Source organism: Anarhichas minor, unplaced genomic scaffold (assembly GCF_050575085.1).
Source record: "Anarhichas minor isolate MPS153535 unplaced genomic scaffold, ASM5057508v1 ptg000012l, whole genome shotgun sequence".
NCBI classification, from domain to species: Eukaryota; Metazoa; Chordata; class Actinopteri; order Perciformes; family Anarhichadidae; genus Anarhichas; species Anarhichas minor.
In genome coordinates, this window is record NW_027466458.1 from 5419196 (window position 1) to 5444000 (window position 24805).

The 24805-nt window shown below is 43.2% G+C and overlaps 1 protein-coding gene across 1 annotated transcript; it reads right to left on the minus strand.

Moving 5' to 3' along the window:
* Positions 1–9: 9 nt before the first annotated feature.
* Positions 10–5330, minus strand: dusp5 (dual specificity phosphatase 5). Its single transcript, XM_076090389.1, has 4 exons — positions 4846–5330; positions 3814–3953; positions 2898–3117; positions 10–789 (listed from the first exon to the last, which is right to left on the minus strand). Exons 1-4 carry the CDS (start codon positions 5207–5209, stop codon positions 380–382), a joined length of 1134 nt encoding a protein of 377 aa, XP_075946504.1. The 5' UTR covers positions 5210–5330; the 3' UTR covers positions 10–379.
* Positions 5331–24805: the final 19475 nt, after the last annotated feature.

Here is a 24805-nt window from a genome sequence, read left to right on the forward strand (position 1 = left end):
CAACAAGAGTTAATTTTGTGGTGAAAACATTTATTAAACACATATTAACATCCACATTATTGAAAAAATTCAGACAGACAGAAATTTTCAAATAAATTAGGTTTAAATGCCTGACTGTATTTGTGAATATGAATCACAATATCAACCTAAGGCATGTATATTGCAGTTCATCACTGTGACGTGTCGTTTCATCAAAGCAGTTCAGAAGACAGGAGAACAACATCAATGTCTATACCCCATCGTTTTCAAGTCTCATGAAGTGAATACTATTATCTTGACTCTTCTGTTTCTGTCCATCTGCTCGGCTGTTTTCAACACCAGGCACACAGAGACCATTACTTTTTTATTCAAGTAAGACTACAAGCAGTCACGGTTCATTTTAAGGCAGTGCAGTTATTGGGCTCAGTTTTAACTGGTGGTGGACCGGGGCCTGCAGGCAAGAGGTAGGGAGGGTGAACACGGATGGCTCAAAGTTTTTGGTGTTGAAGGTGGTGGTGTTGAAGTCGTTGGCAAAAAAGAAGGCGGACTCCTGGGCGCAGGGTGTGGCAGGTTCAGGCGTGGCGGCATGAGCCGGGGCCATGGAGAGGACCTCTGACTCAAACTGCAGCAGCTGACCCATGAAACTGAAGTTGGGTGAGATGACCGCCCGGCGCTGCTTGATGATGTCGAAGGCCGCATCCAGCCGCAGCTGCTGCGTCCTCATGATGTATGCCATGCAGATGGTGGGTGAGCGGGAGATGCCTGCTTCGCAGTGGACCAGAACCTTTCCCCCTGATTGCTTCACGTGATCTGGAAGGAGAAGAAGAAGAAGAAGAAACCAAGGTTAATGATCTGTGCTGAGATGGTGGCACCGTTTGACCTTCTTTCTGTGGTCATCCACAAAATGATGTGAGTCAAAGCTTGCATTATTTTATTTTTTAAAGAAATGCTCATTTCAAAATAAAGGCCATGGTGGTGTGTCATGTTTTATTCCTCGTTTTGTTTGTGTGTCTGTAATTGATATTTTAAAAGTCAAGTTACGTTGGTGGAGAGGTTGCAATGAATCAACAGGGAGTTTGAAACAGTGAATAACAACAAATGAAAAAAAAAATCACATTTTAATAGTGTAATCATTGTCTACTCCTCACTCCCACTCACTAATTAATGCAAACGCTCCGTAGTGTCTTTCTCACTCACACACTCACACTGAATCAGTGCGCCTCATTTGTAGCGACACAGAAATGTGCGCACATCTCTCTACCAGTTTCAGTTGGACACGCACAGACACTTGTGAGGCTTGTCTGAGTCACAGAGTGCAGCTGTACATGAGACTTTTCTTTCTCCTACAGTGCTGTGGGGGCGCTGGGTGCAGCTGCAGAGCTCGCTGTGGCACAGAGACGCACGCGCGTTCTAATTTGGAGCTGCAGCACTCCTATGCTCTAATGCCCACACGGATATCTACTTTCTGTCATCTGTACAAGTGTCACTCGCGACACATTTTGAGATTTCGCTAATTCCTAGAACTACTGCGAACACCTACACGTCTGCTTTTCTGTCTGTCTCGTGTGCAAATTCAATCTACCGACAGACACTCGGTTCCACTTAGAAGCCACTGCAGACACATATGTCTCTCTCTCTCTCGCTGTCTCTTTACGCACTAAATAGAAACATTTATAACAATAGAAACACTTCTGTCTGGTCCTGAGAGCCACTGTAGGCGGAACAACGATGACTTCTGGCAGCCTCTTTATAAACCGCATGAATGATGGATGAACTTCCCATCTGGAGTAGAGTGTGGTCGGGTCAAAAGAAGGAGTGACGGCAGCAGTGGATCAATAATATTTATCGTCTCCTCCCTGACTGTGCATCAGTAACCACGTCGAAAGGGTCTCCGATTGGTGATTGATTTTGGTTTGGGGGGGGGGGTAGGCAGCTGCAGTTTGGTGATTATTTTGCATTTCTAATCGCTTTGCATGGTTGAAACAGTTTAGTGGCCCTGTCTGAATGTGGGCTAAACCTGCCCCTGGAACCATTATCGGCCTTATGTAATAATAGACACCCTAATTGTAGGGCTGCATCCCCAAACAATGCACAATACCAACAATAGCGCTGCTGGCCGGCCAAGCTGCTCGTGGGTGATTTTCGGCCTTGGTTGTGCCTGGCTATAAATAGCCAATAGCACACCATGTACATCTTTTGCTGCTGCTGTTATTATCCGGCACCTCTCTCCTCTCCCACACACTCTCTCTTCCTCAGTGACACATTCATTGACCCGCTGCCCTCGGTTCCGTCAAGGATTCCCAACTGCGAGCAACCACCAATATATGCTCTCTCATTATGTGTCAGTCAGCTGGCTTTTATCCTCCACCCAACCATCATAAACAACTCTGTGTGTGTGTGTGTGTGTGTCAGTCAGCCCCCAACCTCCTCCACCCGGCCATTACTAAACTCGGACAGCTCACCCGGTTGTCACACTGACTGGCCACACCCGGCAGAGTAAGCCACCGAGATTAGGCCTGGGAGGCGATGACGGCATGGGAGTGTCTTTTTCAAGTAAAGATGGGGGAGGAAGGGAGAGAGGGATGAAGGGGCCCGGGGGGGGGGGGGGGGGGGGGGGGTGAGAGCAAATCCTGAATGAAAGCAGGCTGGCTGGATATGCTGGTGGAGGATTGAAGGAAGGCGATCAAGCTAAACTGATTACAGTTTATAGCCCTCTATTTGTGAATGGTGGCAGGTGAGAGGCTTAGACAAAGGGGCTTTGTTTGAGGAGACTACTTAGGGTGACGTTGCACTGTAAATATACAGAACTTGATGTTGCAGGAGAAGGTGGTGACTTTTTTCTCGCATTCAGATTCAGACGCAAACCCAGGAGTGCGAACCCTCTTGATGGAAAAATTGTTTAATTTCCTCCAACTCACCAATAAAATCTATGGCCTCCTGGAAATGGGAGCTGATGTCGGCCATGTGGCTGTCCTCCACCGGGATCCACTTGTAGTCGTAGTGGCCCTTGGCCGGCTGCAGGTCCCTGCGCGACACATTGAGCAAGGCTGTGATGTGAAGGTCGCTTAGATAGTCCTGTCTGGAGGCGTGATAGGCACTACCGAGGTAGAGGAAAGGCAGGATCTCCACAGGTTTACCCTGAGAGGGAGAGGGAGGGAGAACGAGACGTCAGTTCATTCTGATAAGGATTAGAATATACAGAAAACACAGTGTGATTTCACAGCCAACAAGACATAATACTGGACCCCAGAACTCAATGCATCTGCTTTAATCCACCCCTGAGAAAAAGCGTCGGAGCCACAACATCCAAACACCTGCCGGCTCAATAAGCTGCAGAGCAGAACATTACGTTCAGCTGCAGACTAAACGCAAGCAGGACACATGGAGCTGCACGATGGATGGATGTCCCCTATTATGTAAACCATTAACCATTAATGTTGAATAACCCACAATATGTCAACGAGACACAATAGTGTTCTCTGAGATGTGAAGCAGCCACATGCTTTCTGTTTGGGCAGTGGAGGAGACAGAAGAAAGGTCAGAGATGAAAGCGTGTGTTTCTCTACGGGGTGTCAGCTGGGCATCATGGTCTCAAATATGAGATGTCTGGGGAGCAGTGAAGGTCACAGAATATCATATGTATGATGAGAAAATGTTTTGATGGGCTGATGCCAAATATAAGTCTATCTGATGTCAGCAGGACTTGGATGTGCGGATTTATATTTCATTCTTTATTTTTGGATAAGGTTAAAGATAAAAAATAAACTGTCAGTGCATGGATGTGTGGGAGAGTAGGAAGTAGGCCGATGTGTATTGTGAAGGGTGTTTCCGTACCTGATCGTAATCTGGTTTGTGGTGAGAAAGCGTCTCGCTGTTGCTGTTGACTCTTTTCTCGGTTTCAGTTCCGCTCTGGTCGATGGTTTTCACCTCAGTGCAAAGTTCAGGGTATTGAGAGTGGAAGTTCTCGTATCCTCCTGAGAGAAGAGGGGGGGAAACCCGTGAGCACACACTGTCATAAATAGGTTTACAATAATTCTGCTTCCCCCCTAATACAAACACAAACACACACACACACACACACACACACACACACACACACACACACACACACACACACACACACACACACACACAGGCCTAAAACGTCTTGTGAAACAGCAGCGTTTATGAAACATGTCTTAGCAGCGGATTATAATATTTATAACCTGATTAAGCGCCTAATTAATTACTGGAGCCTTCGGTGTAAAGACCGGTAATCCTTTTAACATCCTGGGGACACAGAGGTGACAGAAGAGGTGACGGAAATGGAGGTGTTTCAAAACGTTATCACAACCCCGGGGGTTTTATTCAACTAACAGAAAAGGTTAGGTTTTCTTTCTTTTATCAATGAAAGTCATTGCAACACCAATTTGCCTGCGTTTCTCTCGCACTGACTCATCCGCTCCGTTGACGCACGCCGGACATTCGTCTCTCCAAGAAGTGAGAGAAGATTGTAAGCAGCTCTCAACACAGGCGAGAAGGATATTGAGGGAAACGTGACTTAAATGTATCTTGATTATAAAGAGAAGTCAAATAAAATGTAAGAAACACACAGTCAGACCTTAAAAATATGGACCGACGATGAAATAGCTCTGAGAAACAAAGTGGACAATCATTTCTTTATGCGTCACTGACGTTTATGAAGATTTGAATTAATAAAATATTACTTTCTACTACTTTTACGTTTGTGGGGCAGAACAGACACAAAGTGTGTGTGATTAAAAGGCCCTCTCATAACAATAAAAAATAAAATGTGAAATATTCCAATTATAATCCCTCCTGTTCTTGAGACAACAACTAAACAGTTTAATTTCACGAAGCGCTCACCTTTGAGGAAACAGATGTTCACCCCGCTCGCGAGATGAGAGAGAGTGTTTATTACTATTTGTGCTACGCTGTCCTTCTTCAGTTTCTGCCAGTGGGACGTCCGGTCATCCAGCGCTACGATAGCCGATATGCTCCCCTCCCGCAGCCGAAGCAGGGATCTCTCATCCGGGATGACAAAGTGCAGAGGCACCGGCCCTCCTCGGGACCTCCGCACCACCACTGAGTTGAGATTGACATTGACAGAGCTTTTGATGTTGGAGTTCGTGAATGAGAGATAAGGTCTGCAGTCCAGTATAAGGCAGCTCCCGCTCTCCTTCTTTATGATTTTCCTCAGACGCCGGCAGTCTACGCTGGATACTTTCATCTTGCCGCCGAGGAGTTGATGTTATTGCCTCAAGAATTCAACTGGATTACTCCTAAACGGCGGATACGGGCGAGCGAGGAGTCCCGTGCGCGTCTGTGTCTACATGTCCTCCAAGGGGATCCCGGCCAATCGGTTTTATGTGAACGGGACCTCCGGCGCGTGACGCCACGAACCATATATGGACACCGGCGAGGTGTGATGGCAGCAAGAAGCCCGCCCACATCTATGACTGGGCTGTGACTCCACCCCTGGTCGTGGTAAATAATAACCCTGCCACTGCAGTGTGTTTGATTCAACTATTACTCACTGTGTGTCCGCTGCAGGCGCCTGCTACACACAAGTCCTTTCATTTTCAGCTTCCAACATACAATCCAGAGTGCTTTGATAAGGCAGCAGACAATACTGGGCATCCCCCGGACTAAAAAAAGGATGTTCTTTGAGTGCTATCAAACATCGAAGGCACAATAACAACACGTAGTAGAGATACTATGCTATTAGATGAATAACGAAGAAGCGCCTCACACAAAAGCATATCCAGAAGGAAGTCTTACACGGATATAATAGGGATCACATGAAATGGACCCCATTGATTTTTAACATTGATTTATCTGCTGACTCTCGGATTATTGGTGCTGAAAATGTCAGAAGATAGTGAAATACGATTCAAATTTTTAATGAGACAAACCAGAGGAAAGCTTAAAACCTTCCCAATTAAGAAGCAGGACACTTGGGAACGTTTTGCGTTGAACAATTCATTAATTATTAAAATAGTTGCTGATTATGCCTACAGTGTAGGGGCTAATGTTATCCGTTGAGCAATCGATTAAAAAGACTAATTGTTTTAGCTCTAACATTTTTTATTAATGTGCGTCATACACGCATACACACCGTACACCAACACACGAATATACACAGCAAATGTAAAAACACATCGAGCCCATGATAAACTGCAGGTCTTTCAAGAACAACATTCACAATGATATAATAGCAAATAAAAATGCCATATAATATGTTTTGTTCACATAGTAAGTACCACACTCTGAGTATTGTAAATCCCTAAATGTTTTTGTTAAGGCTACTTATGAATATTCTTGCATGTACTCAGTATTGTGAGGGCTTTCAGGGAGAACTCCTTGGCTGGACGACAAGTAGCTGACAAAAGCAACCTCTAACTTCCTCTTCCCATGTACGGTATAGCCCAGTGAACCGGCCCATTATCCCTCAGCATGTAAGCCTAATCCCCCAAATGAATTAACAGGTTTAAACGTCCCACTGCGTGTTCTCACCTGATGTGCAGTCAGTCCTAACACGCAGTGCGGGACTGTGTTTGGGTGCTGTTAGGATTTACTGTAAATATGTAACTTTAGCTCTTAATCCAACTGAAACCGCATCTTGAATTCACCCCAAAGAGCAAGAGAGTGGTATCAATATTCTCATCTAACTTTTAGCAAGAAAGCAAAGCTTATTCCCTAAAATGTTGATAGTGCCTACATTAACATATTTGAATGAGATTGGGTATACGTACTGAACTTACTGAAGCAGCCATTACAGTCGCTCCTGGGACTCCTCGCTCATTAGATGATTTGACTGTTACTGTTCATGTGAATCACTGACCCATATATGCACTGATATTATTTTGGTTTTACTGGTAGGGTTTCCTACTTCGAGTGTGACGAAAGATCAAGGTTCAAAGGTCAAACCGTGCTTAAAATGAAGCCTAAACATTGTGTAAACAAAAGGCACCGAAAGCCTCTTTGGTGAACTGAGTCCAACAAATACTGTGTTACATCACGTTGTTTGTGCTGCATGAATGCGTGGGAATGATAAGAGCAAAACAGAGCGAGAGAGGCACTGAACAACAGAGCAGAATTGTGACAAATGGATAGACAGCGAGATATACACAGTGACAGACACAGATGGAAAGAGACCAGACAAAAGAAAACACACACAAAAATCCCCGACAGACAGACAGACAGACAGAGAGATATACAGATACAGTAGATGCCTGGCTGAGGATTAGAGGGACAGCAGGCAGCGTGTCATATGGTCCAGTCTAATCTGGGTTTGTGACATCATGGCTGATGAGCGGGGAGGCCCACCATCCATTTCCGAGCCCTCATTTAATTATGGGGTTTGTTAGTGTCAGCAGTAAATAACCACAGTAGACCCAGATGAGCCAGACAAACAAGACGTTCATGGCTTCTCACTCCAGTCGTTTATTTCTAAATGTCTGCCCTCTTCTTCTATCTCTCTTTCCTCCCATTCCTCCCCTTCTCCGCTCTAACATTAATGGTTTGAGCCCATACACGTCTCTCTAACAGGGTGGCCTCAGTATATCAGCGGCTCTGTAGTATTGCTAATATGTTAATATATTTAGGAAGCAGTACAGGCGGTTTTTAAAGCCAGCCACAATCCTGCTTGCACAGCGTCCTGCAGTCAGCTGGTCGGCTAGTAGGACTGTTGTCTCGGCCGTAATCGTGTCAAACGCGGTGCGTTCGCAAAGTGTGTCATCCGTGTGGTGATGTCATCGGGTCACAAGTGCAACAGGTCAATTTTGATTTATTTTGAATATCTTCTGGTTTTGGACTGACATCACTATGGGCTCTGGGAACCTCTTTGCTGACATTCTGTGTAGGCCAAACGATTATTGAAAAATAATGAGTCGATTCATCAATGATGAAAATAATGATTATACAGCCTTGAAGGCAAGAAAGTACAGTTAAACATGTGAGTCTCATGTGATCCTCGTTATAGATTCAGGTGTTAACCACGTGTTTAGTAACACGTAAGAATGATCCTGATTTAACTGTGGATTATATCCACATTCTGTGGGAACGTATGCAACATCTATCAATTCCACATCATGTACTGAAGAGATCTTACATAATTATTTCATCTAATTCACAACATCACGGACTGTTGTTTTCACCTGCGCTACTGTTACTCATCAACACAACATGAAAGGACGGTTCTCACTCCTCAAGGGAATAAAAACAACAGCAGGATGGATGAGTTTGAGAATGTTCACAAAGGAGCATGGACGCAAGAAAGTGTGAGTAATGTCAGTAATATGTGATGATTAGTGCTTTCCAAGAGTTTTATTATGTGAAATGTTGCAGTCTAGTTGTAGTTTGGTTTGGGGCCTGCTTTCAATTGACCTGCTTTGTCCATTTCCAAATAAAAAGTTTCGCAATTTCCTTTTTGTTTTTTAAAGAACCCCTGTCAATGACTCACAGACACAGAAACTCAAGTCTTGTACTGTTTTCTGGTCTAACCATTTTTCTGTTTCATCTATAATTGATTTCTTGCTGTTTCATAATTGAACACTGATCTAAAATGGCGGATCTAGAAAGAACCACTCCGTCTTTTATTGCGAGGGATCACTCCAACCGCTAAATGTACTATTTGCAGTTTGCAGCATGTTTACATAATTTGTTCACAGAATAGTTGATACTGCAGCCATCGTTATGTGTCTGTGTTTGTGCTGCATGCATGTAACTCATGTCACAAGACCTTTTTATTTGCACCAGACTGCATTAGCTATGGTATGTACGTGCGTCATGTCACTTCCTGCCCAGAATGTCCCCTTTTTCCACGTGACTTATAAAAAGCTTCAAAAACACAATAGGTTGCCTTCACTGGGACATGTAACCCCACCCCCCCCCCCCTCTCCCTCCCTCCCCCCTCAGCAGCACAGGTGTTTCCTGATTTGCTGACTGAGCCTTCAGATGATGACACTGTGTCCTAATAAGGCCCACATTACTCATCTCACCTCAGTAACCACTGAGTACACTCGGGTACCAGAAATGTCGCAAAGGAGTTTCAGTGTTGAGCAACAATTCATAGTCTGCGGTGCGTTTATTGTAACAGCAGCAGGCATTTATGGTAATGTCCCCTACAGAATCATCAAAATAAACTAATTACCCAATAGCTCCTGAACTGTGTTGCCAGTTTGAAAAAGTTTGACACATTTTTTCTGTCTCTGCGACTTCTCCATACCCTGGACTTCGTCCATGTTGGGACTTGAATCTGGCGATCAAAAGCCCCCACGGACTGAGCTCAGTCTTCTGTTTTATTAGTACAATCAGCTAAGATAATTATTATGTTAAATAATGAGGCATATGATATAAGTAAAATAAAAGTCTTTCAGATAATATTACATTAAAGTGTAAAAATGTTCCCTCATATGAACAGATCAGCTTTTAGTCCTTTAATACAGAGCTATGACAGAATATTAGGGATAGGGGGAAAAAAGTTTGAGTTAGAAATATGTCACAGAATTACAATATGGAGAAAATCAAGTACAACACACAAAACAAGTATAAGTAGAATAGGTATTTCAGTGAGTCACACACCGGTCCTCGATTTATGTTCATGAGCAGAGACAGCAACAAACAAACGTCAGCGTTGTGAGTAACCACACGCTCACATCATGTCACATCCAAAGCACCAGTCAACCCGTGGCGGCCAAATTCAATGTGGAGCAGCAATGTTTGGCATTCCTGAGCTCAAGTCATGATACGACGGCCCAGATGACACATGCTGAACACACACTCAGGCAAAGACACACAAAACGCTGCACACAAAACGCCTCAAAGGCTTGACTCGCCCCACGATTCCCACCCACCGCTCACCGTCATGTCAGGACGCTCTTAGGCGAGAGAGGGCGAGAGAGAGAGAGATTCAACTGACCCCAGTGAAAGGAAAACTCACCCTGGGTCTCTGTGTGAACTTTGCATAGAAATAGTCGAGGCCTCAGGTGGTGATAAATGCGGCTTGCTCTGTTTATGCCGCAGAGGCGAGAGCGCTGTGGGAATTCACCGTGGAGCTCGAGGCGTCGCCGTGCTCCTCTGTGACGTGTAAACTATAAAGAAATACATACACATCTGGTTATTTATTTTACCCACGGTGTCATTGTGTGTCCAGCTGTTCCACGAGACAGACATCATTCACGGTTGACGAGACGCTGTAACTCCGAGGAGAGCTGAGTAACATTGTGTGCTGTACTGTGAAGCACAACGTGGCCCGGTTATCATAGAGGAGTTCTATACAAGAGTCCACGTTTATTACATCTCTTAAAATACCATACATGTACCGTATATGCCATCATGACAGACGACAATCCAGGAGAGATGACTACATGCTCTTTAGCTGCTTCACATTCACACTCACACACTTCTACATCTGGAAGCCGCTCTGTTCTGTGTAACCGTCAGAGCTGCTCATGAACTCATAAATGCATCACTGCTTTAAGAACTCCGCGTTCTTTCCTCCTGCCCCCTTACTCAGATAAAAAAGGAAGTTATTCACTGCAGAGATCCAACAGAAATGTCGTGAAAAAATAATAAATCACTGCAGAAAATAATGAGGACATTTCCTGATTTGGCTCGCCAACGACAATATTTGGCTTTTTGCCACTAAAAGGTGTTGCAATACTGATACTACTCTACTCACTGCAGTGAGCTCTATTACTATTGAGAGCAGGGCTGCAGAAAGTGTCTTGAAGGGCCAGTCGATGGGTATTTTTTGTTCCAAGACAAAACAAGCAGTCAGGGGGGGGGGGGGGGGGGGGGGGTTAAAGGATGAGGCAGATGATATTCTGTATTTATTTACTGTCAACAAATCGATTGAAAAGATCAAGACAAAAGATCAGTTAATTGATCCTTGTAAGAAATACTTTCTGTTCATCCAAAGCCTTATCATATTCATATGTGTCACATGGACTTCACTGTTGTCCAAAAAGTATTAAAAACACATCGATGAGCCACGTCGTGACACTCTGTGACACATTCCTTCATGAACATGGACACTGTAGTTTATTTTAAGTCCAATTCCCGATGCCAGAAATATTCACCAGAGCAGTGTGTGTTAATCCGCAGCTGAAAATACTCCCCAACAAAATGCACCGTTTACTCGTATTTGGGTAACGTTTGCTGAAAACTACAGAATTATTATTTATTTGTTACTTGCTGTTTTAACAGATTTGTGTGGGAGCAAATGGGCTTGTGGCTGAGTGTCACAGACAGGAGGAAGTCAGAAAGTATATGTGCAATATGTGGAATATGTAGAAAAATATGACACCAGCCTTATCTTTATATCTTTTAGACAAGAGCTATAATTGGTATTAATCAACAATGCTATCAAACCCCGTCAGGTACTGGGCTGCTTTAGAGGTTATTTTGTGTTATGGGAAAGTAGAAAATCTCTCTCTTTGCCCTTTGATGTTTGTGAGATTACCATTAATAGAAATGTCTTTGTCTTCCATCTGCGTATTTCTTTTATGTAGAACAAAAGGAAACTTATCTTTGCTGTATTTCACATGTCTGTGTTTTTGCAACACAAACATTATGGAGCTACAGATCTAATCTTTTTTTGTGCTATAGTTCACATGTTCTCTTTTTTTCAGCAGGATAAATAAATTCAACCTGAAAACAGCCTCTGTAATCAATCAAGGTAAAAGTCTGAATAAGCTCCTTACGTACTGTCGCCCTTCTACCACACACAGCATTATACTGTATATAACAATGTGCGTTCCACTTTGCTCTCTAACTAATTTTAGTGTCTATAAATACACATATATGTCACCATATTGTTTTCCGTCTTCACTTCAGTGGATCACAGCGGAGAGCGAGGAAGGAAGCCGGAGGATAAATACATGCAGGGGCAGCACTGACAGTGCAGCGCGGCGTTTGCCTCTCTGAGGGCGTTAATGTTACTTTGAGGTGGCAATGAATATCACTTTAAGCCTTTGGTGGTGAGTCAGCCAATGGATCATCAACCTCAGAGCCCTGCAGAGTAAATCCCGACATGCTCTTAGTATGATTGTGTACGTCAAGCTTTTCTGCATGAAGGACAAAATAATCCGGGACGTATAAATGCAGACTGAAGCTTTTAATATCATGGAACACAACTTGTCCCAGGTAACCTTTGTCACCAACATAGTTGTTGAATATACTTATGCAGGATACAGGAAACAATGCAAAACAAGTTTAGGTAGTTACGTTTGCGAAAGTCCCAGGACTTTCACTAAGCCGCAGGGTTAGAGAGCTAGTTTCACATTATTTCCTTCTTCCATAACTTTGCAGGCATTGTCACGAAGCAAAAACTGATTTACAGTCAAAACAGCCTTCGGCTTCTGCTGAACATTTCCCGATGCCTGGTAAACCGGCCTTTGTTGTTCAAGGAAGTAAGCTCTCTCGCAAGCTCAAAAACATTCCTGTAGACAATCGAATGTTTGTATCTGCAGTTGTGTGTGTGTGTCATAAAGGTGAAGGTTTGCAGCAGTGAGGTGATTGTAGCATCAACACGAAGAAATATCTTGCAAACTATTGAAACAACATCATACATTCAGTTGTGCAGTCTTCTGGCGCGCGATCACCTGAAATTGCAAAGCCTGTTGCTTTGACAATTAAACACTTGACTCAGGAAGTGCAGCGCGATGAAAGCCATATCAGCACAGGGTTTACAGTAAACAAGACTGTTTGTATTTCAGACATTAATGTGGTTCACCACCTCAACAGTCCAATACAGGATGTATCTTAAGAGATAATAGCCTATAGTGCTGCATTGCACAGTGAAGAATACGATATAAAGACGTCAAGAAGTATATTATACAACAAATACAACACTATGAGAACAAATAGTTAAATATGCAACCTCTTGAAATCAAGAATAGTAGCTAAATGTGGACTTTAGTCCTCTGGGAAAATACAAGTTTGTGGCTGCAAACCAGCTGTGCACAGTGGGGTTTTACCTCACGATCTATACATAATAAATAGGGCTATGGCTCATCGTGGAAACAAATAGTTTGTGACCTTCATGAGAAGCCATGACAGAAATCCTCCCCCGCGCAGATGCACTGAGACAAGGGATTTTTTTTTTTTCATTTATTCAAGACCGGAACTTAAGAGTCATGCCTACTCCAACCCCTCCCCCCTCTGTCTGTCTGTCCCCCTCTCCCCCTCTGTCTTTGTTTCACTTCCACCCTCTTCTCTCATCCCCCTGTTGTCCAGCCCGTTTCCCCGTCCTCCCCTCTCATCACCTGTGTGGGAGGCACAAAGCTAAATCCACTCAGCTGGAATTAAGCTCACTGGAACCTTACAGATTGCACTGCTCCGCTTTAATCACACACACACACACACACACACACACACACACACACACACACACGCGCGCGCTTGCACATAAACACTTCACACACTGACACAGACGCTCTCCCACTCAGCAGATGGAAAGACAGAGGCAGAGATGGAAAGATGTAAGAGATAGGAGGGCTGGGAGCGGGTGGCGACTGGGGAGTGCCCACGTCATATGAAGTAGGTGGCCTATATAGACATTACTGTCACACACAGCATTGTATAAATACACACGTTCATTGGGAGCAGGTGCCAAACAACACACAACAACAAAATGGAAAGAAAGATGTAAGGTACATTACCTAAAGTAGTTTTTTAGTTGTCTTAGGGTGGATGTCTTCCTTCTAGAGGATTAGGGTTGTTTATTTGTTTTTTTTTGGCTCTATAGACCAACACACATGCATATGAAAGTGTAGTCATGTAGAAAAAACGCTACCTACTGGACCTTCCATCAAGGGGAATAGTACAATTAGTAATGGCACAAATAATTACTATGTCGGTGTTTAGAAGCTGACATAAAATATTGGCGACTGCTTTTGAAAACATCAAATGCCACCTACTGCATTTGGGGCCTAAAATATATATCAATAAACCATTCACACAGTGATTTTGTGAATAGAAAGGAAAAAACACATTTCACTACTTGATATGTCATAATACTCTATGACAGGTTGTCAGTGGGTGGGAAAGCATTGTGTAATATCATTGCCACAGCGATGCCCCGCTCAAACACACACATATATACTGCACATCTATTATGGGGGCCGTTTGTCATGATGATGGTTCTGATTAAGCTGATGTGAGGTGGTACACTGGAGCTGGTGGTGGGTTCAGGCAGGCACAGTGACAGTCAGCTGGGCTTTGACATTTCCTCTTCCCATACCGTTCTTTAACAATCCCCCAGAGGAGCCGAGGTAGGGGCTGTGCTGGTGACTCATACATCGTCTGTCTTCTGTCTTCCCCCAATCAGTGACAGAGGGAGGGCAGGATGTGGGAGGTTGACTTTCAATTTCTTGTTATTTTTTTCTATTCCTTATATTGACTGTAACTCCCCAAGGTGCTACCTCAACCAACTGACTGAGAGAAGAGTTTGGTTCGGTGAGACGACGCAAAGGTTACGCATCCCTTATTGCTGGCGCAGTGCCTCCCCCCACTCTCTTCTCACCACCTTCGTTCCATCCTTCCGGCAGAGCTATCAAACAAAACGAGGGACACATTTTATCTGGATAACACAGCGCCTTCATTACGAGGAACCGCTGCCCCTTGATAAGGCCGGTCTGTGGGTGGGGTCGAACGGGGTAGGGAGGGGCAGAGCAGGAAAGACACGTAGCGAGACAATTAACGACACTAGAGACCCAGCTGTGACCGCATCCAGATTGTCAGTTCTGATCACGGATGACAAAGTGAGAAACGCGACGTGTTGATTGGATTTCACTAACAAAGCAAAAGCAAAGGGGGTCGACATTCTCATAAGATCGATACCAGAGTTTGGTTTTGATTCATTATTCAGCATCAATTTTCAGCTATTTTCATCACAAGTCTGAATCATGCTTAAATTATATTCCCCACTCCCTACATGTGTTCATTCTTTCATTTATGTGGTGATAAATAGAGCTCGATGCTGGATTTGCACATACGCCCCCGTGTTACACCGAAGTTAACTTCTGTTTCTGTAATGACTGAATATGACTCTAATGCTGGTCATTCATCATATTCATGTCGTTTCATGGGGATACATAACTGAGGTCGTGGTGAGCAGAAGCTTTGCAGCATATGAGCGTGTTACTAAAAGGTGTCTTTCTTCAGCTCTATTAATGTTGTCCGTCATTTCACGAAGGGACACATTGCTGCATACGAGCCCGAGACCAGACCCAACATGGATAACGCGCTTCAGTAATGACTCACAGGTGATGGAGGAGGCTATGTGGGCAGTGGACGAACCAAACCACATCTGGCGTTTTCGATCTCTCGCAACCTTGATACCAAGCCAATAGTGTGTGCCCCAACAGATACAGCAAGTGTTGGCCCAATGAACTGAAACTGTGGTGAGAGGTTTGTACTTGCTTATCTCAATGACACACTGCTGTCAGTGTAAGGGAGTGTCTTGAAATGTCAGTTTGATGTACATTTTCTTTGTTCCAGGGTGTTCTAAAGAGAGTTTTGAAACCAGGAGATCTTGGCTCATGTCAAAAGAAAATGTTGAGTCACAAGTATTAACCAACAAGCCTGTAATCTCAGCGAATATATCAATTATATGTGAGGTATTTTGCATCACCAGAAAGTACATTATTTTTGTTTTTTAAAGCTTCATAATACAAACAAACCTTAAAAGGACTGACTGTACTCATGTAAGCAGTCTCCAATTATGACTCATTGATTAGTTAAACTAGGTGAGAAGGGGACAGCGGAGTATGAAAGTGTGTGTGTGTGTGGATGTGTGTGTTTTACCAGTCTTGTGGGGACATTCATCTGATTACACAGTCCCACTGTGGTGACTTAAGTTTTTTGGGGGGACAAAATGGGGACAGTTGCCCCCATCACGTAAAGCATTACATTTTAGGGTGAAGACTTGGTTGATGGTTGGGGCAAGGTTTAACCTTAGGTAGCCATTAGAGTGAGTCTCCAGGGAATTAATGTAAGTCAATGCAGTGTCCCCAAAAGCCATGAAAACACGACTGTGTGTGTGTGTGTGTGTGTGTGTGTGTGTGTGGGAGGTGAGCGTGTTTTGCGTGCGAGTGCAAAGGCAGATTGATATTAATCTGCTGTGAGAGAAACACATGAACCCTTTCAGAATCGTGCAGGAAGAGAGCAGACATGTGGGTCTATAGGAAGATTTATCCGTTTGATAACGGACGTTAGTTATTTGTATTGCTTGAAACAGTTTTTCATTTGGCCTCAGCAGCCTCTTTACTAGAGATTCTACACAACATTTGCACTACTTTTGAAAGTGTACAGTATACGAATAATGACAGTTTGCTATATTGGCAGTAGCACGCTCACATTAGCTTTTTGGCATCAACATTCATGCTTCTCAACCACATGCTCATTCACTCACCAGCTGACGAACAACATCCAATCACATGCATGCAGGTGTACAAAGCGACTATTTATGACCTGACATTTCTTGCTATCGGTCTGCGGATGCGCACTTGGAGACGCTGTTTGCTGCCACAGCTCCGTCCACCACCACGACTGCCACCTTTTATTACTGTTGAGTTAACATTTAATGTGTGTGTACGTGTTTATTATGCGGGGATTAGTTCTCAAAGGAGAACCCTTGTTGGTGCAAAGATTCTTTATATCCATTTTCTAGAAGAGGTGAAAAAAAGACTGAACGCACCTGTTTTGTTCTGACAGGAATAGAAGAAGATATCAAACAAACAAAGACTGTAAAACACAAATTTCAAAATTAAAAAAATCGAACAATTGCAAAAACATTTTATATTTTTGTTTCCTACATTTTTGTCGGCGCCATTGCACCTTGCAAAAATCTTTTCACCTTGGATCTGCTCCTAATGACTTCTGTTGTGTGTTGCATTGTGGGAAATAATGTCCACTGACTACACACTCAACAATGATTGATATTAGTCCAGCTAACAGTTTCATGTATGCTTATTTCTGTAATGCTCCGGAAAGTTAGAATTAGTACATAGGACACAGGTGCTCTCAAAGAAATAATTGATTGGTCCATCGATCTACCACAATCGATCTGTTTGCACTAATCAATAGGTTGTATATCTTCTTTGTCTATCGTAAGGTTACCTCCATGGATTAACACTGACTAATGGATGTCAATTGACAAATCCCTACGCATTGGAATATGTGGCTGCATGTTACAAAATCATGCTTCTCAGACTGTTGAGCTCTTTAGGCAAATTTCGGATTTTGAGCTATATGAATAAAATAAAATGAAAAAGACATCCAAGATAAAACAAAGTCCCACGATTAATAGTGACTTTCAAATCCTTGTTGTGGAATGATTTTGCTTCCAAACTCACACTGTTGATGAGAAGATTATTGCCCAATATGTAATATGAAGCGGTTAAAATACCCAATGAGAGATGAAACAAGAGAAGAAGAAAAAGATCAGAAACATAAAAAGTGTGAATGTCAGGAAGAACGACCTTTTCTTGAAACCAACAGTTCGACAGTTATTGAGCTGGTGATCAAAACACCCTGGGTGAGTCAGCCTGGTGAAAAATAAATCTCCTTCGTGAGTCACTGAGACAGAAAATGAGGAGCAACAAAAGGACAGAAACAGACACACATAAATGTATACAAAGCAGGAGAGAATCAGACTGAAATCTCTGCAGTGAATACCGTTTCACAGTCTTTTTTACATTTCTACAAAAGGACAGCCGGCACACAGCTCCCTCAGGTATCAATGTTGGTGCACAATGACAGTAAGAAGCTGCTCTCTCATTTCTTTGCCCATATTCTTGGTTTAAAGTGAAGGCTGTGTGTCGGCCATGCGGAACTAAGAAGCATGGGCCTTGACTTGGACTGACTTAGTCCCCATTTTGCAGCAACATCCAACTTAAAACAGGAAATAAAGGTGAAAAAAAGGCAGACATGTTACATTTACTACCATTTTTGAAGCCTCAATTGACCAGGATGAACAACATATGTTGCATTTTCTAAAGAAATATTGTCTTTTTTAGATAATGTCACCACTTGTCTCTCCAACCACACAGCCTGAACAAGTCCAGGCACGTTCTCTCAGTGACTGAAGTAGAAAAAGATGAGGCAAGTTGATGCAGAGTAGACTCTCCAGAAAAAAAAGAAACTTCCAACGATTTATGACTAAATAACTCCTTAAACATGTAAAACATCATGATGACTAATGATGTGAGAGCCAAACAAACATTTTCCCTTTCATTATTACTGGGAACTTTGATTCCTTTTCCAAGTAACATCTAACTGTGTTAGTTCACCTCCTTTTTCCTCATCCTTTCCTCATCTTCATCTCCCTTTGACTCACATTATATGACATGTGAGTCATATTGTCAGCTGGATCAGAAAAGAGCGTCTAAATGGCGACTGCAGCATCAACAGAGTAGTGACTGGTCAATTGTGACCCATGAATTGCTGGTAAATTGTTGCTTGGCATAATTTGTTTTTCCGCTCCACCGGCAACTCAGGCCAAATTATCATCTTGTGTTTGCTTTCATGTCGTAAAAATCAATTTGCCTGGTAAAAAGGTAAAGGAAAAGACCAAAAGGTAATTTCCTGTCTCCTGAAAGTCAAGCCACTGACGCACGCTAATATCTATCTACTATCCTGTTCTACACATGACATCTATTGCACTTCTGTCCATCCTGGGAGAGGGATCCCTCCTCTATTGCTCTCCCACAGGTTTCTTCCTCTTTTCTCCCCGTTAAAGGGGTTTTCTGGGGGAGTTTTTCCTGTTCCGATGTGAGGGTCCTGGGACAAGAGGATGTCAAATGTGTACATATTGTAAAGCCCTCTGAGGCAAATTTGTAATTTGTGATTTTGGGCTATACAAAAATAAATTGAATTGAATTGAATTGAATTAATGGCCATTTAATCTACCGCTGCTTCTGCTCCTTCCTCAGACATAAACTAAACCAGGTTATCTCTGTTATTTGTTTGTCTGGGTTTAAAATGTAAATCTCGGAGTCTTGATAGGAAAGGCTCCGTGGTGTCTGTTCATTAAGGAAGCGATCAATGCTGGAAATGAGCTCTTCTACCTGAATTCAATCAGCGACGGAGCTAAAGCCTGTTATCATGAAGTACCTCTGGCACTGATGAAAGGGGACGAGGCAGACGTCTCCCAGCAGAGAGGAGCCGGGGGGGGGGGGGGTTGGATTCTAGTGAGGCACTTCCCCTTTGAGTGGAATTCCTGGAGAGGATCTGGGAGCAGGAAGCAAAGAGCTGGTCAATGGTATCCCACAATTATGTGTGGTTATGTTTAAAGTTGTCTGGACATAAGGCCAGTGCTGCGGAAGATCAGCCAAAGTCAAATCTGACACCAAAAATATTTAAAAATAGATATTTGCATAAATATTTCCTCAAAAATGTAATCTTGTGATTCACTGATGCGTTCTAGTTGCTACGGGATCATTAACGTGCCTCAGGTATAGAGGAGAAAGCAAAGAGGAGGACAGCTCTGCAGCATTTCAGTTTGGAATACAAATAGAAACTTTATTTTGTACCGAGTCAATGAACACCTGTCACAGTTTGAACAGCCGTCTAAGTATTGTCTGAGCTAACCCACAAATTCTAACCAGCTATATCTTTAATTTTGTTATTCACTGATATTCAGTTTGTAGAATATGCGAGAAAACCAAAAATTGACAGCCACGTTGACATTTCATTTGCTAGTTGCTAAATGTTATATATACTGTATATGTAAATCTCTGTGGCGATCTCGTAATGTCCTTCACTTCACGGTCATTCAAAACACGTGGTTAAAGTTAATGAACAAACAACGTTGACTGTTGGGTGGAAACTGTCTCCCAGGTTAAAATACATTGTCGATCCAATACACCCGTATCCCCACGCTGACTTTGTCTCTCTCCAACAACGTTCCCTGTCTTCCTTCTTTGCTCCTGTTATAATTTACTAAGGCTACTAGAGGGCCTTGTCACAACAAACGGGGTAATTTACGATATGAGCGATGCTGACGTTCTTCTTGAGAGTACAGTCTCGGATTTCAACACCTTTAAATTTCACTACAATCATATGAGTGCCACACTACTTCCTGTCTTGGCGCTGAACGTTGCCACTGAATATTAACCGCTAATGCAGAATATTTGCATATAAATGAATTTCGTAGGAGACGAGGCTTAAGCGTTCAGAAACACCCACACACCTAGAGACACCAATGTGACCCTCAGGTTGACGAATGCGTGAAGGTGATCGGAAGGAAGAGCCTCCACATAATTCAAGCTACAGTATGGATGAAAGACCTTAATGAACAAAACGAATGAGTCAGAGCAGTGACCACCCCCACCACACCGACACTCGCTCAGTGACAGCTGATGCCTTAAAAGCTTATTTTATCCCATTTGGTGGCAATTATCTTGCCTCTTGACTCATCCACCCAACTTGCACTTTGTGTCACCCACCGCTCCCGCTGCAAACCCGATGAATGCCAACTCAAATAGGCTTCATTCTGCTCGCTCCAGCTCTCATCTGCCAAAGTCAACTTCACCTGCTGTGCTCTCGTTTCAGCTTGCCAATTCCACCTGACGTCAAAACGCTCAAGTTAAATCGTCTTTTCCGTCCCGCTGTGATTGCACCAAAGCGACCCTTTCCCTCCCTCTCTACACACGTATGCATAGCTTTCCTTTAAGCCAGCGGCCATTTTGCTTGGCTGCGGGGGGTCGGCCATCACCCGATGAGTCACCGCCGAGCCTGCTGGCCGCATGCATTCACACGCCTATTAGCAGCTGCCAGGGTCAGGGTGGAAATGAAGCTGCTGACCTCAGTGGCGATGACTGTCGGAGGTCACGTTGAGCCTCCGCTGAGCCGATTCCTGTGTTTCCAGTGAGATTTCTGTTTTGTCGAGGAGGAACGTGGCGACACCGTCAGCGTGCAAATGTATGAGATAAAGTGGTTCCTCTTTGATGTGACGCTCTGTCGGTGAGGTCTGTTTCAAACATCTGCGACCAATTCCGCGGTTGTGATCATGACCTGAAATGAAACTGAGTGTGACTCAAAATGTCTTCCTCCCATGGACTTCCTCAGACGAACAGCTAATATAAGTCTTCCTAGTTTTGGTTGTGGTCCTGCAGACAATTGTCACGGCGTTGCAATGTGTGAAAGGCTTGAGTACTTGGGTTTTCTTGTAGTGACCCTATTCATGTTCTCTTCTTCATTTGTCATGATTGACAGAAGAGGCTTCTATGTTTCTATGTTGTGTGATTTCTCTTTTTATTTTATGTAATTTTAGGATTTATTGTGGAGAAAACATGATGAAGTGCCGATGTGATGAGCAGACATGATGCAGTCACATATTTGCAGCCCTACACGCTAGAACCTTCTTTTTTTACTTCTGTTTTTCGCATCTGCCCGACAGACAGCCTGGGTCAGCCACTGGTTGAAGCACATATACTGACTGCCTGTTGATTGTTTTGTTTCTGGATATTAAAATGTTCTCTCTTTCAAAATTGTAAAATTTTAAATTGACTAAAACCGAAAAACTACGTGTCTGTAATTTGCTAATTTACTTCTGATGTGTTGCATTCTTTTAATCATGGCAATGTAATGCACCATGACTGACAACAAAATAAAAGTTTCTGTTTCTGTTTCTGACATGTGCTTTACTGTACTTCCCACGTAAATCAAGATGTTTCTGTTTCAAAGGTAAATTCCCCTGAAGAGAAAACAGATGCAATATCTTTGTCATCGCTCAAAAAAAGGAACGAAATTAAGTGAAGCTCTGAACATGTCACAACCTATCAATAACAGGTATAACAAACTTCACAGCAAACACTGCATGTTCCAGGAAGTTTATTCTATTTTAGCTTTAAGAACAAAGCATTCTTTTTGTATATTTTTACACATTTTAACAGTTATGATTCCGTCTTCTGATATGAATGAAAACAAGACGAACCATTTAGACAGTAAATAGGATCAACTGTCCCGCATGAGCAACAGGACTGACAAGTTCAGGACTTACCGTGTGTAAAGCAAAACTGTGGATTCAGCACTAACAGCTCTGATTAGAAAGGTCATCCAAACATTGCTGTGGACAATGTTTGGCATGTCGAGGGGAACGGTTTCCTGTTGGCCAGCGTACTTCCTGTCCCCTCTCTGGCAAGTGACACAGAACCAGCCATGTACTTCCTCTACAACAGGAAATGGTCCTGCATTTATCAGGAGGCCTGAGGCTGGGTCGTGAACCTTTCAGATACACAACTAGATACATGGATGATTGAAGTATTATAGTAGTCTTTATTTATCTAGAGATGGGATTTAATGACATTTTAAACAGTAAATATATCACAAACCTTCTGCTCTCAGCCTGATCAGCTTCACTGTGGTAGCTGGAGGCTAAATGGCTCAGTGGCAAATGTTGATGCAAATGCTGCATAGTCATTCCTTCCATTCACTCTTTCCAAGCCTTTCTTGGAAGTCCAACCATGACCATCCAGTTTCTTACTCTCCGGCCTCTCCGAAATGTCAGCTCCACTGCTCATCAAGGCTACAATCCAAACTATTTCAATTTTTCTAGGCTTAAAATTTCAAACGAATAATCGGATCCGCTGTTTAAAGGGGAAATCCCTTAAGTCACAGGAGATCAAGTCAAAGATAAATTAAGTATTTTACCCAGGAAATAAAGTGCAAGAGATACAGAAGATGCAGTGCTTGTGTTTGGGTGGATGTGGTCAGTGGCGATTGAACTGCAATGTATGTATCTCACCCCGCAGGCTGTATTTGAGTCATCATGTCAAGCTCTCAGGGCCTGTCAGCATAATAAATGATGTTTTTTAAAAGGGGAATGCTTGCATGGCAACAAAACTCTTGTCTTGTCAATGAGTTTGCATATATGTCTGAGTGTGTGTGTGTGAGGTTAGGGAGCGTGTGCCCAGTGTGATTAGGAATGGAGTGACAAAGCCTTTGCACATCCCCGTATGTTTTATCAGCTTGTTGCCTCATGAGACCAGTCTGTGTGTCCCGTTATTGGTTGCAGGAATTACACCCACAGTAAGTTCTCTCTCAGTGGAAGACAAACATGTCATTGTTGATCTATGATGAGGAAAGACTGTAGTTTCCTGAGGCGGATCCTGTTTCTTTGGAAGAAGTGTAACTTCCTATTGTAGGCTACAATTGCTTAGTCAAAGAAGTCTGTTGAAATCATCTTAATATGCAAATTCCGACAGTGTGGAGCAGAAAGTCACAGGAGAAGTCCCGTGTGAGAGTTTCTGAATGAATGGTGCAGCTTAGAACAAACACTACACTTATTGTGATTGGCCCCTGTGCAAGTTTTTTTTTGTTGGGTCCTCGCCCCAAACACAAACGCATGCACACACACACACACACACACACAACCACTCTAATGCAAAGCACACAATTGCTATGTCACCGTGGAGAGGCTCACCATGCAACTTCCATCCCGCAAACCAGCCTTTGATCGGCGCCACAGACAGCAGCCGGAGCGCCAAATGTATCAACGCTAATTCAACAGCCAAGCCCTGACCTCAGAGGCCCAATGGTAGCACAGACACAGATTACAGTAGGTGCGCATTTGAGAGAAAACATTTACGTTGCTATACATTTAAATCCCTGACTGAGGTAACAGTCGTTATTTTGCATAATATTTCCATGTTTAAGCCGCCAACAACTGTAAGCAGGTATCACAAAGTTGTCTGTCTCAATTTTGGGCAGATATTCCTTCATAATGCACGTGTTGTTCAGTTAAAGTGTTAGCATAAGTGTTAACTCTGATTCCAAACTTGTCTTTTAATTAAATAATAATTAAAAAAAACTAAAGTTACACTCTTGTTACTCACAGAAGTTGTAAGGAAGCTGTCGGGGTGGATGGTGTGCGTACAAAGCACAAGACACTAGAGACTGTGGTTTACGGCCTAAAAAATGTTTAAGAAATGTTTAACAACATTTAAAACAATAAAGTTAACAACAAAATTAAGGAAGTTTTCTCTAAAATAAATATATTCTCTTAAAGTCTTTCAGTTGTTACCAGTCATGAACAAAGATCCATATATTTTCAAATGAATAGCATCAGCCCACCTTGATACTGAGACGCTTTGGGCCTCCTTTAACTAATAATATGATTTAAGAAAAATGCATTTGCCTGCCTTGAAGTGAATTACAGAAATGTTGACTGCATGGTTGTACACATGGGCTGAGTGACATTACTGTAAAGTGCTCATGACAGTGAGCTATAGGGCAACAAAAAAAAGAAGTTGCTTAAATCGTATTTCTTTTGTTGGTGACTCGGTTGGTCTCTCGATCACGCGGTGATCACACCCAGTCAAACGGTCTGTATCCTGGGGGGTGGAAACAGACGTGGAGCGGGGGGGGGGGGGGGTATCTGGGCCCCTTATTCTCCCTGTTTACCCACCAACATCCTGCACAAACAGGGACTGCCTCAGAGACAACAGTGAGTAATCTTGTCCAATCTGTTCCTCCGCTCCTCTGACTTCTGCTTCCTCCCAGCAGGCCGCAGCGCAAAGCCAAGAGCTCAACTCTCGTCACGCAGCCGACCTGGCTCATACACGGGGTGTGATCTGGGGAGGATGATGATGATGATAACGGGGGCAAGTGTGAGTGAGGATATTGATGACGAGGCTATTACAGTAGCAAATGGGATTTCATCTAGAAGTCCTGATCAGAGTTAGAGCTGCCGGCTGGCTGACACTCCTGTTTTTACAGGGAACAGGTTTTTGTGCAATTCAACCGACACATGAACTGCGTAGTCTGGGTTTGTGATTGCAGTCCGAACATTAGTGTGTGCTGAACAGCCGATTGG